The 13592-nt window shown below is 46.0% G+C and overlaps 1 protein-coding gene across 1 annotated transcript; it reads right to left on the bottom strand.

Moving 5' to 3' along the window:
• Window positions 1-456: 456 nt before the first annotated feature.
• Window positions 457-11950, bottom strand: LOC120916323 (phospholipase A2 inhibitor 25 kDa subunit-like). Its single transcript, XM_040327229.1, has 5 exons — window positions 11752-11950; window positions 7391-7507; window positions 5052-5198; window positions 2026-2166; window positions 457-914 (listed from the first exon to the last, which is right to left on the bottom strand). The coding sequence occupies exons 1-5, from the start codon at window positions 11798-11800 to the stop codon at window positions 721-723; spliced, it is 648 nt and encodes a 215-aa protein (XP_040183163.1). The 5' UTR covers window positions 11801-11950; the 3' UTR covers window positions 457-720.
• Between the last annotated feature and the right edge of the window lie 1642 nt (window positions 11951-13592).

Consider the following 13592-nt stretch of genomic DNA (forward strand, 5'->3'; position numbering starts at 1 on the left):
TGTTACGAAAATACTAAAGAGTACGAATACGATAACTAACGTCTTACAAAATTACGACTCGTTACGAATCACGATAAACTAACAGAAACGAAACAGAAATAAACGAACATTTTTGCTGTGCACATGTCTACTATCTACTAAAGATCGGATATAACTATTGCCTAGTTAAGAGCTAGAAATCAATAAATAAATAATGTGGGGAAACAAATATTATTCTAGGTAGCAATCAAAGGCATTCTACCGTGGGCGGTGTCACATTTAGATAACTATTTAACTAGGTAAAAAAGTAAAGTGACTAATAACAAGCAGAAAATGAGGATGAGCTCCTGGCACATGCCATAACTGCCAATGGGTTCTGGAAGCCTCTTAAAGTGTCTTCTTACACTTGAACTTAACAAGAGTGCCAAGGTACCATAAATGAGAGGACATTATCAAAAATGTTGAAGGCTACAGATCTTTTTTTTTTTTTAACTCATACTGCCTTCCTCCCTTTGACTTCTACTAACTTTTCACATTTGATAAAAGTGGAACCTTCATCTAGGTGCGCCCATTGACAATGTCTTTGATGTCTTTCAAACCAAGACAAGAACTTGCTTTGATGACATTACTAAGAATTTCGGCACTCCATCCTATTAAATACCCTAAAGGAGTTCTCTATACATCGAGCGCTAAAAAGTCAAATATCAATCAGTCTTATAGACTTCTTCATTTATAATAACTCTAAAAAAGTAACTTTGTCAGCAAGATGGCAACTATAGAACCCAAGAGCCCAACATGGAGGGCGGGTGCCCCGTCACTGCAGAACATCTTCGAATCAACGTTTAACCCTTGGATAGTGGAGGTCTGGCTTCCAAATATTTCACAATAGCTTTTGGTGGCACAGCCACGAAGGGCATCGTTTTTTGTCACTGTTCCTGGAAATGAAATAAAAAAAAAAATATTTTATAGACAATGAAAGAGATGCTAAAATTGAAAAATGTTCTTCTTTTAATATAGATGAGCATTTGGGTGAGCGGATATCTCCCCGTCAATAACCACCCTTAAAGGGGTTGTAAAGGTACAAACTTGTTTTCCTCAATAGTTTCATTTACCTTAGTGCAGTCCTCCTTCACTTACCTCATCCTTCCATTTTGTTTTTAAATGTCCTTATTTCTTCTGAGAAATCCTCACTTCCTGTTCTTCTGTCTGTAACTCCACACAGTAATGCGAGGCTTTCTCCCTGGTGTGGAGTGTTGTGCTCGCCCCCTCCCTTGGACGACAGGAGGGTCAGGATGCTCTCTACGTTGCAGATAGAGAAAGGAGCTGTGTGTAAAGCCTCGTACACACGATAGGTTAACCAGAGGACAACGATCTGAAGGACCGTTGTCCTAGGTTAACCTATGAAGCTGACTGATGGTCCGTCGTGCGTACACACCATGAGTTAAAAAACCGATCGTGTCAGAACGCAGTGACGTAAAACACGACGTGCTGAAAAAAATGAAGTTCAATGCTTCCAAGCATGCGTTGACTTGATTCTGAGCATGCGTGGATTTTTAACCGATGGTTGTGCTTACTAACGATCGGTTTTGACCTATCGGTTACCAACCCATCGGTTAAATTTTAAAGCAAGTTGCCATTTTTTTATCCAAAGGTTAAATAACCAATCGGGCCTACACACGATCAGTTTGGACCGATGAAACCGGTCCTTTAGACCGTTGTCCTCTGGTTAACCTATCGTTTGAACGAGGCCTTAGTGAGCATCCTGACTCTCCTGTAGTCCAAGGGAGGGGGCGAGCACGACACTCCACACCAGGGAGAAAGCCTCGCATTATGGTGTGGAGTTACAGACAGAAGAACAGGAAGTGAGGATTTCTCAGAAGAAATAAGGACATTTAAAAGCAAAATGAAAGGATGAGGTAAGTGAAGGAGGACTGCACTAAGGTAAAGGAAGCTATTTAGGGATTTTTTTTTTTTTACCTTTACAACACCTTTAATTTACAACCATTTTTTTCCCAGTTTGTTCTAGGTCCAGGCTAAGGTAAATACCTGACAGTCTTCTGGCCATACGGCCACATTTCATCTCATCTCCGGTGCACTCAATTGTATCACCGGTGTAGCAGTAATCAGAGGTGTCTGAGAAACAGGCCCGACATGTCAATTTGTTCTTCTGTGAGCTCACTGGTGGCACTTTTCAAAAGAAAAAAATAATTATACACAAATAAAACTGATAATTTTTTTTAATGAATAGTTAAAATTACTAAAAAATGTTATCAACTGAAAAAGGGAAAAGGAGAAGAAGTAGAGAATTAAGTCCAATCACGGCTGATCACGATGTAAACAGAAAGAGCCGTTGATCGGCCTTTCCTCACTCGTGTCTGACAGACGCGAGTAGAGGAGAGCCGATCGGTGGCTCACCTGAAAGGGGTGGTTTGCGCTGATTGTTTATCAGCGCAGCCCCCCCCCCTCGGATGTCCACACTGGACCACCAGAATGCCGCCCAGGACCACCAGGGAAGCACCTAACATGTGGATGGCCAGGTAAGTCCCCCATGGCCATCCACATGTAAAAATGTATCCATAATGTATGCATAACATATGCCACAAATGGGCACTGACTGGCACCATCATGTCACAAACAAAATTTGTGATGCCCAGCAATGCCACCCACCAGTGTCATCAGTGTCACCCACCAGTGTCCATCAGTGCCACCTATCAGTGCCCATCCATGCCCATCTGTGTCCATCAGTGCCCACCTATCAGTGCCCGTCCGTGCCACCTATCAACAAAAATTGGACTAACTTTAAGGTTGTCTTATTTTTTAATTAAACCAAAAAAATCCAAACAAAGTGCGCTTGTAAGACCGTTGCGCAAATACTGTGTGACAAAAAAAGTATTGCAATTAGGGTTGTCCCGATACCACTTTTTTAGGACTGAGTACAAGTACCGATACTTTTTTTTATGTACTCGCCGATACCGAATACCGATACTTTTTTTAAATGTGTCCCCAAATGCAGCCATGTCCCCCCCCACATTCCAGCCATGTCCGTCCCCACATTCCAGCCATGTCCGTCCCCACATTCCAGCCATGTCCGTCCCCACATTCCAGCCATGTCCGTCCCCACATTCCAGCCATGTCCGTCCCCACATTCCAGCCATGTCCCCCCCACATTCCAGCCATGTCCGTCCCCATATTCCAGCCATGCCGTCCCCCACATTCCAGCCATGTCCGTCCCCACATTCCAGCCATGTCCGTCCCCATATTCCAGCCATGCCGTCCCCCACATTCCAGCCATGTCCGTCCCCACATTCCAGCCATGTCCCCCACATTCCAGCCATGTCCGTCCCCACATTCCAGCCATGTCCGTCCCCACATTCCAGCCATGTCCGTCCCCACATTCCAGCCATGTCCCCCCCACATTCCAGCCATGTCCGTCCCCACATTCCAGCCATGTCCGTCCCCACATTCCAGCCATGTCCGTCCCCACATTCCAGCCATGTCCGTCCCCATATTCCAGCCATGCCGTCCCCCACATTCCAGCCATGTCCGTCCCCACATTCCAGCCATGCCCGTCCCCACATTCCAGCCATGTCCGTCCCCACATTCCAGCCATGTCCGTCCCCACATTCCAGCCATGCCCGTCCCCACATTCCAGCCATGTCCGTCCCCACATTCCAGCCATGTCCGTCCCCACATTCCAGCCATGTCCCCCCCACATTCCAGCCATGTCCGTCCCCACATTCCAGCCATGTCCCCCCCACATTCCAGCCATGTCCGTCCCCACATTCCAGCCATGTCCGTCCCCACATTCCAGCCATGTCCGTCCCCACATTCCAGCCATGTCCGTCCCCACATTCCAGCCATGTCCCCCCCACATTCCAGCCATGCCCGTCCCCACATTCCAGCCATGTCCGTCCCCACATTCCAGCCATGTCCGTCCCCACATTCCAGCCATGTCCCCCCCACATTCCAGCCATGTCCGTCCCCACATTCCAGCCATGTCCGTCCCCACATTCCAGCCATGTCCGTCCCTACATTCCAGCCATGTCCGTCCCCACATTCCAGCCATGTCCGTCCCCACATTCCAGCCATGCCGTCCCCCACATTCCAGCCATGCCGTCCCCCATACCTTGATGCCGCCGTTAATCAGCGTGCGGGGAACAGCTTTCGGTCGAATAGCTGTATCCCCGCCGCGTATAGACACTCCCCCTTGCGCGGGATTGGACAGATCATCCGTCCAATCCCGCGCAAAGGGGGAGTGTCTATACGCGGCGGGGATACAGCTATTCAAACGAAAGCTGTTCCCCGTACGCTGATTAACGGCGGTGGCGGCTTTGCGGCGACGGGTTTGCGGCGGCGTTGGCGGCAGCGTTGGCCGCGGGGGGGGGATGGACAAGTATTCTATTCTAGTATCGGGGGTATTTGCGGGAGTACGAGTACTCCCGCAAATACTCGGTATCGGTCCCGATACCGATACTGGTATCGGGACAACCCTAATTGCAATGATCGCCATTTTATTCTCTAGGGTGTTAGAAAATATATATATATATATATATATATATATATATATATATATATATATATATATATATATATATATATATAATGTTTGGGGGTTCTAAGTAATTTTCTAGCAAGAAAAAATATTTTAACTTGTAAACACCGAGTCTGAAAAATACTCATACCGGTCCTTAAAACGGAGGTCCAGCTTTAAAAAAAAATAACATTTTAAGTCAGCAGCTACAAACATTGTAGCTGCTGACTTTTAATAAGTACACTTACCTGGTGATGAATAAAAAAAAATTGAATTATTACACCTTTTACTGTAAGAAAGTGATTCATATGTACATCTGTTTTTCATTGTTCACATAGGAAACGTTAATAATAAGCTGCATGCTTTCTCCAGGTCAGTAATTAATAGTATTGAGAGATGCAGCATGACAGCCTGGGGAGTGATATTTTCAGAGGCAATGGCGGCCTTTGTGTTTCCCTAATGATAGGTTGTCCTACAAGCAAAGAAGTATTTCATCATCTCCATCTTTCTGAACGCTCAGCAAAACTTGTGTGCGACTTACAGGTAGGGAAGGGAGGAATGCAGTCATTGGTATCACAACATGAAGTCCTCGTCCTCAATTTTCCGTAGTTGAAGGTCAGGCTTCCGTTCGCATTGCACTGCGAGCGCGATCCACAGCTTAAAGTATATTGTGGGGTCTCTGATGTCACTGTGTTTGTTAGATAACAATAGAGTTAATGTGTACATCAGATAACATACGTAAAAAAACATGTTTTATCCCTTTAAAACACTGAAAAAGCAAGAAAAAAACTGCCGATCCTGCCAGAAATCCACTGTGTGCCTAAAGTCCTAAACACCTTGCATATACACTCATACAGGCATGTAAAGGCGTATAAGCATATACAATACAAGTGTAAAATTCTTCTTCATCCTCTTTTAGCTGCCAGTGTTTCAATGTATCTTTCATATACATTTTTTTTTGTTTTTTTTATGGCTGTGAAACTTTTAGTTTGCTGAAGATTTTCGTCAATAGAGAGAGGACCCGCCCAGTTTCCTTTCAGCCAGTCCTTTTTATCTATTTAACACCTTGCCGACCAGCCGCTGTCGTCATACAGCAACACAGGGCCGATCCTAGGCAGGGTGCACAGGGTGCTTTGCACCCAGGCGCCTGCGGAGTGGCAGAGTTCTCCCCTCCCTCCTTCTCTCTTAGTTTGTGTCCATCCAGAACTAGTGTTCTGAGCATAGGTCTGTGTTCGTCCAGAACTGATGTGTCTCTGACTGTCTCCTGTACTATGTCTACAGTCTCTGACCGTCTCCTGTACCATGTCTGCAGTCTCTGACCGTCTCCTGTACCATGTCTGCAGTCTCTGAACGTCTCCTGTACAATGTCTGCAGTCTCTGACCGTTTCCTGTACAATGTCTGCAGTCTCTGACCGTCTCCTGTACAATGTCTGCAGTGTCTGACCGTCTCCTGTACCATGTCTGCAGTCTCTGACCGTCTCCTGTACAATGTCTGCAGTCTCTGACCGTCTCCTGTACCATGTCTGCAGTCTCTGACCGTCTCCTGTACCATGTCTGCAGTCTCTGACCGTCTCCTGTACAATGTCTGCAGTCTCTGACCGTCTCCTGTACTATGTCTGCAGTCTCTGACCGTCTCCTGTACTATGTCTGCAGTCTCTGACCATCTCCTGTATCATGTCTGTAGTATGTCTGGGGGCTCTTTCTAACAGACTCTCTAGCAGAAGCCCTCTCTGTGTCCCCTCCAGGTCCCAATAAAGTACTCTGCTTCTCTTCCTGTATTTTTTTAAGTTTGTTTGTTAAGTGATCATGTAAGGATCCCAGGGTAATGAAGACTTTGCCATAAAAACATGTGTAAAGGGGAGGAGTTAGTAAAATGATCACGCCCATGTGGGGGCGCCAGAAATATTTCTGCACCCAGGCGCCTGCAGCAACAGGTGGGCTCCCCTGCACGAATCGCCATAGCTGTAACTTTAAGACCTATAGGGGGCACGTGTTTGACGCCGAAGCCCATGCGCATGGCCGGCTTGACCCAAGAGAGAGAGACAGAACGGGGATCTGTCAATGTAAAACAGACAGATCCCCGCCGCCAGTCTGTCAGGGAAGTAGAGAGAGCTCTGCTGTTCCTAGTGATCAGGAACAGCAATCTCTCTGTACTCCCAGTCAGTCCCCTCCCCGCACAGTTATAGAAACACCTCCCTAGGACACACCTAACCCCTTGATCGCCCCCTAGTGTTAACCTCAGGGGAGGGCTGGGCCAGGGGGCAGGGTGGCGATTGCCTTCCAGGCTGCTCTAACTTAGGTTCAAGATGGCCCGCAGCCGCTGCCCTGTACCATTTTATTTTTTATTTTGCACTAGGAAGTCGGACGGGGCAAGGCAAGGCAAATAGGCTGTTAAGTTTGCAAGGGGAATTTCCCTTTTTTCTTTTTGTTTTCAACTGCACATGATTCAGTATTCTTTACAAAGTGAAACTTCACCAGATTCACCAAGCTGTGGGGAAGATTCTCTTTGCAAAGTAAACCCAATTACATTTACTCATTGACATTTGTAGATCATCTTACACAGGAGCCATTGCATGTTGGCAGCTAGTAATAGCAGATGGAGAGGAGCTGGACGTAAGAGATAGTATAAAATATCTGAGACATATATCTATTTATATCCTTAGAGTGGAAGCTCCTCGGGGGCGAGGCTAACGGGAATAGTTGTATATACTGTGTGAGTGCTGTGAAATATTTTATTACTATATTGATACAGAAAATAATTAAATGGTAATTATACTCAAATTCAGCCTTGTTCTCTTCACAGTTATTCAGACTCCAGAAAAAGTAAGTGACCCCCTATTAGTATACACTTACATATGATTATTATGCATATTATTATACCTGTTGATATAAGAGTGTAGGAAGCGACACAAACTTGATCTGATGAGCAGGGCACGGATGATCCATTGCACTGGGAGCCCAGCATGTGCCAGCAACTTTTGCATGAGATGCAGAAACCTGGCGTTCAAAAAGGGAATAATATATATTTTAATTTATAGTATTACTATAGAGTTTATTTTTCTTTTAGTTGCAGCACCCATGTCCAGGGCTGGACTGGGACAGAAATTTGGCCCTGGACTTCATCCAGACTGGCCCACTTTGACAGGTCTCTCCCATGGCGGCCGGACAACTCCCGCCCCCCCCTTCACCCAAGCCCCCTCTCCCCCTTCACTAGCCACTAGCCGTTCTACTCTAATAAAGTAGAACGGCTAGTGAACGGCTGGTACTGGTACTCTTAGTCTTATAGGCAGTACCAGTGGGGAAGCTACACATTAATTTACCTGGGGCAAAGAATCAGTTTGGTGCCCCCCCCTTATGGGACAAGATTAGGCAGAAGTGAGAAACTCCCAGGCCATAGCTGTTGAGCCAGCTGTCTGTCCCCTCCCCCATGCTCCTCTGTCCCCCCCCCTGCTCCTCTGGTCCTCCCCCTGCTTTTTTGTTCCCCCCAGGTGAGCGCTGCGGGGAGGGAGAGGAGGTGAGCGCTGCAGGAAGGGAGAGACGGAGGAGCGGAGGGGGGGGCGGCGGTCTGCTGTCATTGAAGCCGGCCCACTGTTACCAGCCGAGTTGCAAATTCCTTTTTAGGTTTGATCAGGCTTACCCCTAAACCTGGTGGCTGACTGCTTCTGCCTGCTTCCAGAATAATGCCTTAAAAATAGTGTGGGACGATCAGTCACTGGTTTATGGTCATTTGACCTTAGTCAGTCCCTGGGAGGCTGGCCCAGACGGTGCATATTTGTGAGAATCTGAGCAGAGATGTCTTCCCCTGGGGCTTTTCCCCTGGGAGGAGGCATGTGTGAGAGCTCCAGAGAAGCTACTACTACTAAGCCTCAGCGTGTGGTATAGGCGGAGGACCTGAAAGAAGACTTGCCTGAAGGAAACTTGCCCATGGATGCTGAGCAGGAGAGATCGTGGTCCTTTTTGCATGCAGCACCAGGTGTGGAAGCACTTCTTCAGGTTGAGATGCCGGAAGATGATGCAAAGGACTGTGACTGCTAGGGTGACCACATTTCCAAATTGCCATTCAGGGACACCCCCCTCCTTCACAAAAATTTGCCAATTTTAACCACTTAAGACCCAGACCTTTAGACAGCTAAAGGACCCGGCCAGGTTTTTGCGATTCGGCACTGCGTCGCTTTAACAGACAATTGCGCGGTCGTGCGACGTGGCTCCCAAACAAAATTGATGTCCTTTTTTTCCCACAAATAGAGCTTTCTTTTTTGGTGGTATTTGATCACCTCTGCAGTTTTTATTTTTTGCGCTATAAACAAAAATAGGGCGACAATTTTGAAAAAAAATCAATACTTTTAACTTTTTGCTATAATAAATATCCCCCAAAAATATATAAAAAAATATATTTTTTCCTCCGTTTAGGCCGATACGTATTCTTCTACATATTTGCACTCTGTATATAGGGCACCCCTGAACTCTGCACTCTGTATATAGGGCACCCTGGAACTCTGCACTTTGTATATAGTGCACCCCTGTACTCTGCACTCTGTATATAGTGCACCCCTGAACTCTGCAATCTGTATATAGTGCACCCTGGAACTCTGCACTCTGTATATAGTGCACCCTGGAACTCTGCACTCTGTATATAGTGCACCCTGGAACTCTGCACTCTGTATATAGTGCACCCTGGAACTCTGCACTCTGTATATAGTTCACCCCTGTACTCTGCACTCTGTATATAGTGCACCCCTGTACTCTGCACTCTGTATATAGTGCACCCCTGTACTCTGCACTCTGTAAATAGTGCACCGCTGTACTCTGCACTCTGTAAATAGTGCACCCCTGTACTCTGCACTCTGTATATAGTGCACCCCTGTACCCTGCACGTAATGCACACGTGGTATTTAATGCCCCTTTACAACCCTCCCACTGATACACCACATATTTGATGCAGTTTGAGGGTGTGTGTGGGGGAGGGGGTTGTGGGGGGTCATGGTTGAGGTCCTGCACCAAATCCCTGAGAAAAAAATGCCCTGGTTGTAACGGTTCTGCAAACTATCTCATGGTTCCCAGCTTTGAGTGACAGATGGTGTTGCTGCTGTTTAGAGCACAAGAGAGTTGTCCTCTGCAGAATTATGCTCAAGCATTTTGGAATATTCCACATCACCCCTTAAATCCCTTTCTTGATTTCTGCATGCAATAAAATACAAAAAGACAATCGCCACCTAGACTGTTTCATGAGCTGGACAGAATGGCTGTGTACCTGGCTGCCTTTGCATTGTTGAAGGGAAGAACCAATTAAATCGAATGCCGCCCCTTCGAGAGTAGCATTACACCAGTCTTCAGAGGAGCACTGCTGCCAGTGCTCACAATCCTCTTCCCTCTTTGATATTTGGGGGCGTTTGTTTGAGGTAAAGTAATGGCGCGTACACACAACCGTTTTTCATGACAAGAAAAATGCAATCGAAAAACGGTCGTGTGTAGGCTCCAGAGCATTTTTCTCGACGAGAAAAATGCCCGTTAAAAATTTAGAACCTGCTCTATCTTTTCTCGTTGTTTTTTACGTCGTTGTTTTTCACGTCGTGAAAAACGGTCGCGTGTCGGCTTTAACGAGGGGGGAAAAACGTGCATGCTCAGAATCAAGTTATGAGACGGGATCGCTTGTTCTGGTAAAACTAGCGTTCGTAATGGAGATAGCACATTCGTCACGCTGCAACAGACTGAAAAGCACAAAGACTGAAAAGCGCGAATCGTCTCTCTCACCAAACTTTTACTAACACGCGGAAACACGAAATCAGCAAAAGCAGCCCAAAGAGTGGCGCCATTCGAATGGAACTTCCCCTTTATAGTGCCGTCGTATGTGTTGTAGTCACCGCGCTTTGCTAGAGCCTTTGTTTTCACGAACGTGTGTAGGCAAGGCAGGCTTGAGAGGAATCACAACAAATCACGTTGAGAAAAACGGTTGTGTGTACGCAACATAAGGCCCGGAGCGAGAGAGAATAAAATGAAAGATAGTGCAGGGCCGGCATGACAGTGTGAGAAGAGGAAGCAACTATGGGGTTAAGGATTGTAGGTGGAGAATGGGGGAGAGGTTACTAGAGGTTACAGCACACATTATGGCTCACTGATTAATTGCTAGAGGTTACAGCACATGATTTCTTCTTGTTGATTGGTTGCTAGAGATTACTGTACAGTAATACTGCTCACTGATTGGTTGCTAGAGGTTACAGAACATCATCTCTTCACTGCAGAGGGCCATGATATACATATGAATGTTGCCTTTATTTACATATGAATGCAGCTGCTATTTACATAAGAATGCTCCCATTATTTACATATGAATGACGGTTATTTACATGTAAACACAGGGTCTGCAGGTGAGTCATCTATACACAACAATAGGGCAGAGCTGGGCAGCATTGGTAGCAGCACTTCACACTGAGATATGAGGAAACAACAAAGGACTAAAACTTCAAGGGACAAGGGCATTTAAACTGGCATAGTTGGCAAGTATGAGGCAGCTGCTTTGGGTCCCACAACAATGACAGGGCTCAGGGCAGCTTCCCCTTTGCCCTGCCTTAAAGACGGCCCTGATGGTGAGTACTCATGGTCGGGCAGGCACAAAACAAGGTGGGACATCTTATCTACACCCGTCATGGAAGGTAGAATATAACCATATGATGGAGAAATTAAATCCTTACCTCTGGGTGTTTTTTTTAAATATTCATTCATAAATTGTGGAAAATAATGGTGAGGAGCAGGGGTGGACTGACAACCCATGGGGCCCCCGGGCAATAGAAGATTATGGGGCCCCCGGGCTTACAGATGGCCACCACGCCAGGAGGCAGTGCAGAGGCAGGGCAGCTAAAATCTCAGGATTTTCACATCAAAAGCATGTCGGTTTAAGACATATCAGGGACAGATGTAAAAAAACCACAGATTTTTACATACTGTCCCTGGTTTTACTGAGCCTGGCAACCCTGATGGGGCCCCCTAGTGGCATGGGGCCCTCAGGCAGTGCTCGAAAGTCCCAATGGTCAGTCCGCCCCTGGTGAGGAGTGAGACCGGGTATAATTATATGTATAAGTACAGACGTATTTAAACCCCCAACACATTGCGTTTATAGAAATGACCAGATTAGCCGTGATGAGCGAACGTTCATTTAGAAATGTTGCTCTTTTGCAAGCATATCGAGTGTCAATAATTGTCATGGCAGAGAGCAGGGATGTCCCCGAGTGCTAGGAGAATCTTACCTGTAGAAGCGAGGCAGCAAATCACGAGCAGGAGTCCCAGAGGCTTCATGATGTTCTCCGTGTAACTATGGATGGATGCGAGGACTCTCTCTAGGAACAGCTCTGATGATCTTATTCCAGAGAGACGTCAGGGCGGGGAGAAGGAGACTGCAAGATGAGGAGGAGGTACCTAGGAGACGTCGTCTTCCATAAGACGTGCCGTGTATCAGTTTTCACAATCGTCATTTTTATACCTTCGATGATTATCAGCTTTAGTTTTTATTCAGCGGAATGTTCTGCAAGTCTCAGCATGCCGCTTTGGGAAGAAAATGTAAAACTCAAGGCAGGAACACAAATGATCCTTGCAGTGCCGTACTACGTCGCGTAATAAACGATCATTGAAAGGGAAACTAAACCCATCAATTTAGTTTTAAAAACAGTTCCATCCCCAGCATGCCCTGATGCTAACTATCACATCTGCTTGTGCTCTCAACCGAACTGTCAAACTATCAAATGGCTGGTGTCATAACTGATCACATGTGCAGCACTATGGCAGTTGCTGATCATACAGAGACCAAGATGGCAGCTTCCTTTGGTGTAAAGGAGAGGAGGGTTCAGTTCTGCTTTAAAGCGCGTCCAAAGCCATGTTTTGATGCAAGCGTAAACCAGCCATTAATATGTGTTGAAGCCGAAGCAAGTGTAAATGAGCCCTTAAAGTAATGTGTATCGCAAAAAATGTCCTGGTCATTACCACCTCAGCCCCGGACCATTTGGCTGCCCAAAGGCAGAGCACTTTTTGAGATTCGGCACTGCGTCGCTTTTAGGGCCCTTTCACACTGGGGCATTTTTCAAGCGCTTTAGCGTTAAAAAAAGCGCCTGTAAAACGCCTGAAAGAAGCTGCATCTGCAATCCCAATGTGAAAGCTCGAGTGCTTTCACACTAAAGCGCCTGAAAAACACCCCAGTGTGAAAGTTGTCTTAGCGTTAAAAAAAAGCGCCTGAAAGAAGCTGCATCTGCAATCCCAATGTGAAAGCCTGAGTGCTTTCACACTGAGGCGCTGAGCTGGCAGGGCGTCAAAAAAAGTCCTGCATGCAGCTTCTTTGCAGCGCTTTAGGAGCGGTTAATACACCGCTCCTAAAGCCCCCTTCCCATTGAGGAAGCTTTTTTTAACGCCAAAGCGCCTGAAAAGCGCCTCAGTGTGAAAGGGGTCTTAGCAGCGCTTTACCAGCGTTTTTCGGGCGCTGGCAGTGTGAAAGGCCTCTGAAAGCACTTGGGCTTTCACATTGGGATTGCAGATGAGGCTTCTTTCAGGCGCTTTACAGGCTTTTTTTAAACGCCAAAGCGCCTAAAAAACGCCCGAAAAACGCCCCAGTGTGAAAGGGGTCTAACTGACAATTGCGCGTGGCTCCAAACAAAATTGACGTCCTTTTTTTCCCACAAATAGAGTTTTCTTTTGGTGGTATTTGATCACCTCTGCGGTTTTTATTTTTTGCGCTATAAACAAAAATAGAGCGACAATTTAAAAAAAAAAAGCTATATTTTTTACTTTTTGCTATAATAAATATCCCCCCCAATATATATATATATATATATATATATATATATATATATATATATATATATAAAATCCCAATAAGCGTTTATTGATTGGTTTACACAAAAGTTATAGCGTCTACAAAATAGGGGATAGTTTTATGGCATTTTTATTAACAATTTTTTTTTTTTACTAGTAATGGCGGCGATCTGCGATTTTTATCATGACTGCGACATTATGGCGGACACATCGGACACTTTTGACACCGATTACTGTAAAAATAATACTGGCAGTGAAGAGGGGTTGATCAGTAGGGGGCGCTGAAGGG

The sequence above is a fragment of the Rana temporaria genome, chromosome 10, assembly GCF_905171775.1.
Source record: "Rana temporaria chromosome 10, aRanTem1.1, whole genome shotgun sequence".
In the NCBI taxonomy this organism is placed as follows: Eukaryota; Metazoa; Chordata; class Amphibia; order Anura; family Ranidae; genus Rana; species Rana temporaria.

Coding starts and splice junctions, on each gene's coding strand:
- LOC120916323 (XM_040327229.1), bottom strand. CDS start 11,800: ATGAAGCCTCTGGGACTCCTGCTCGTGATTTGCTGCCTCGCTTCTACA. Junction 7,508..11,751: donor TTGCTGCCTCGCTTCTACAG/GTAAGATTCTCC, acceptor TTTGAACGCCAG/GTTTCTGCATCTCATGCAAA. Junction 915..2,025: donor TATGGCCAGAAGACTGTCAG/GTATTTACCTTA, acceptor TTTCATTTCCAG/GAACAGTGACAAAAAACGAT.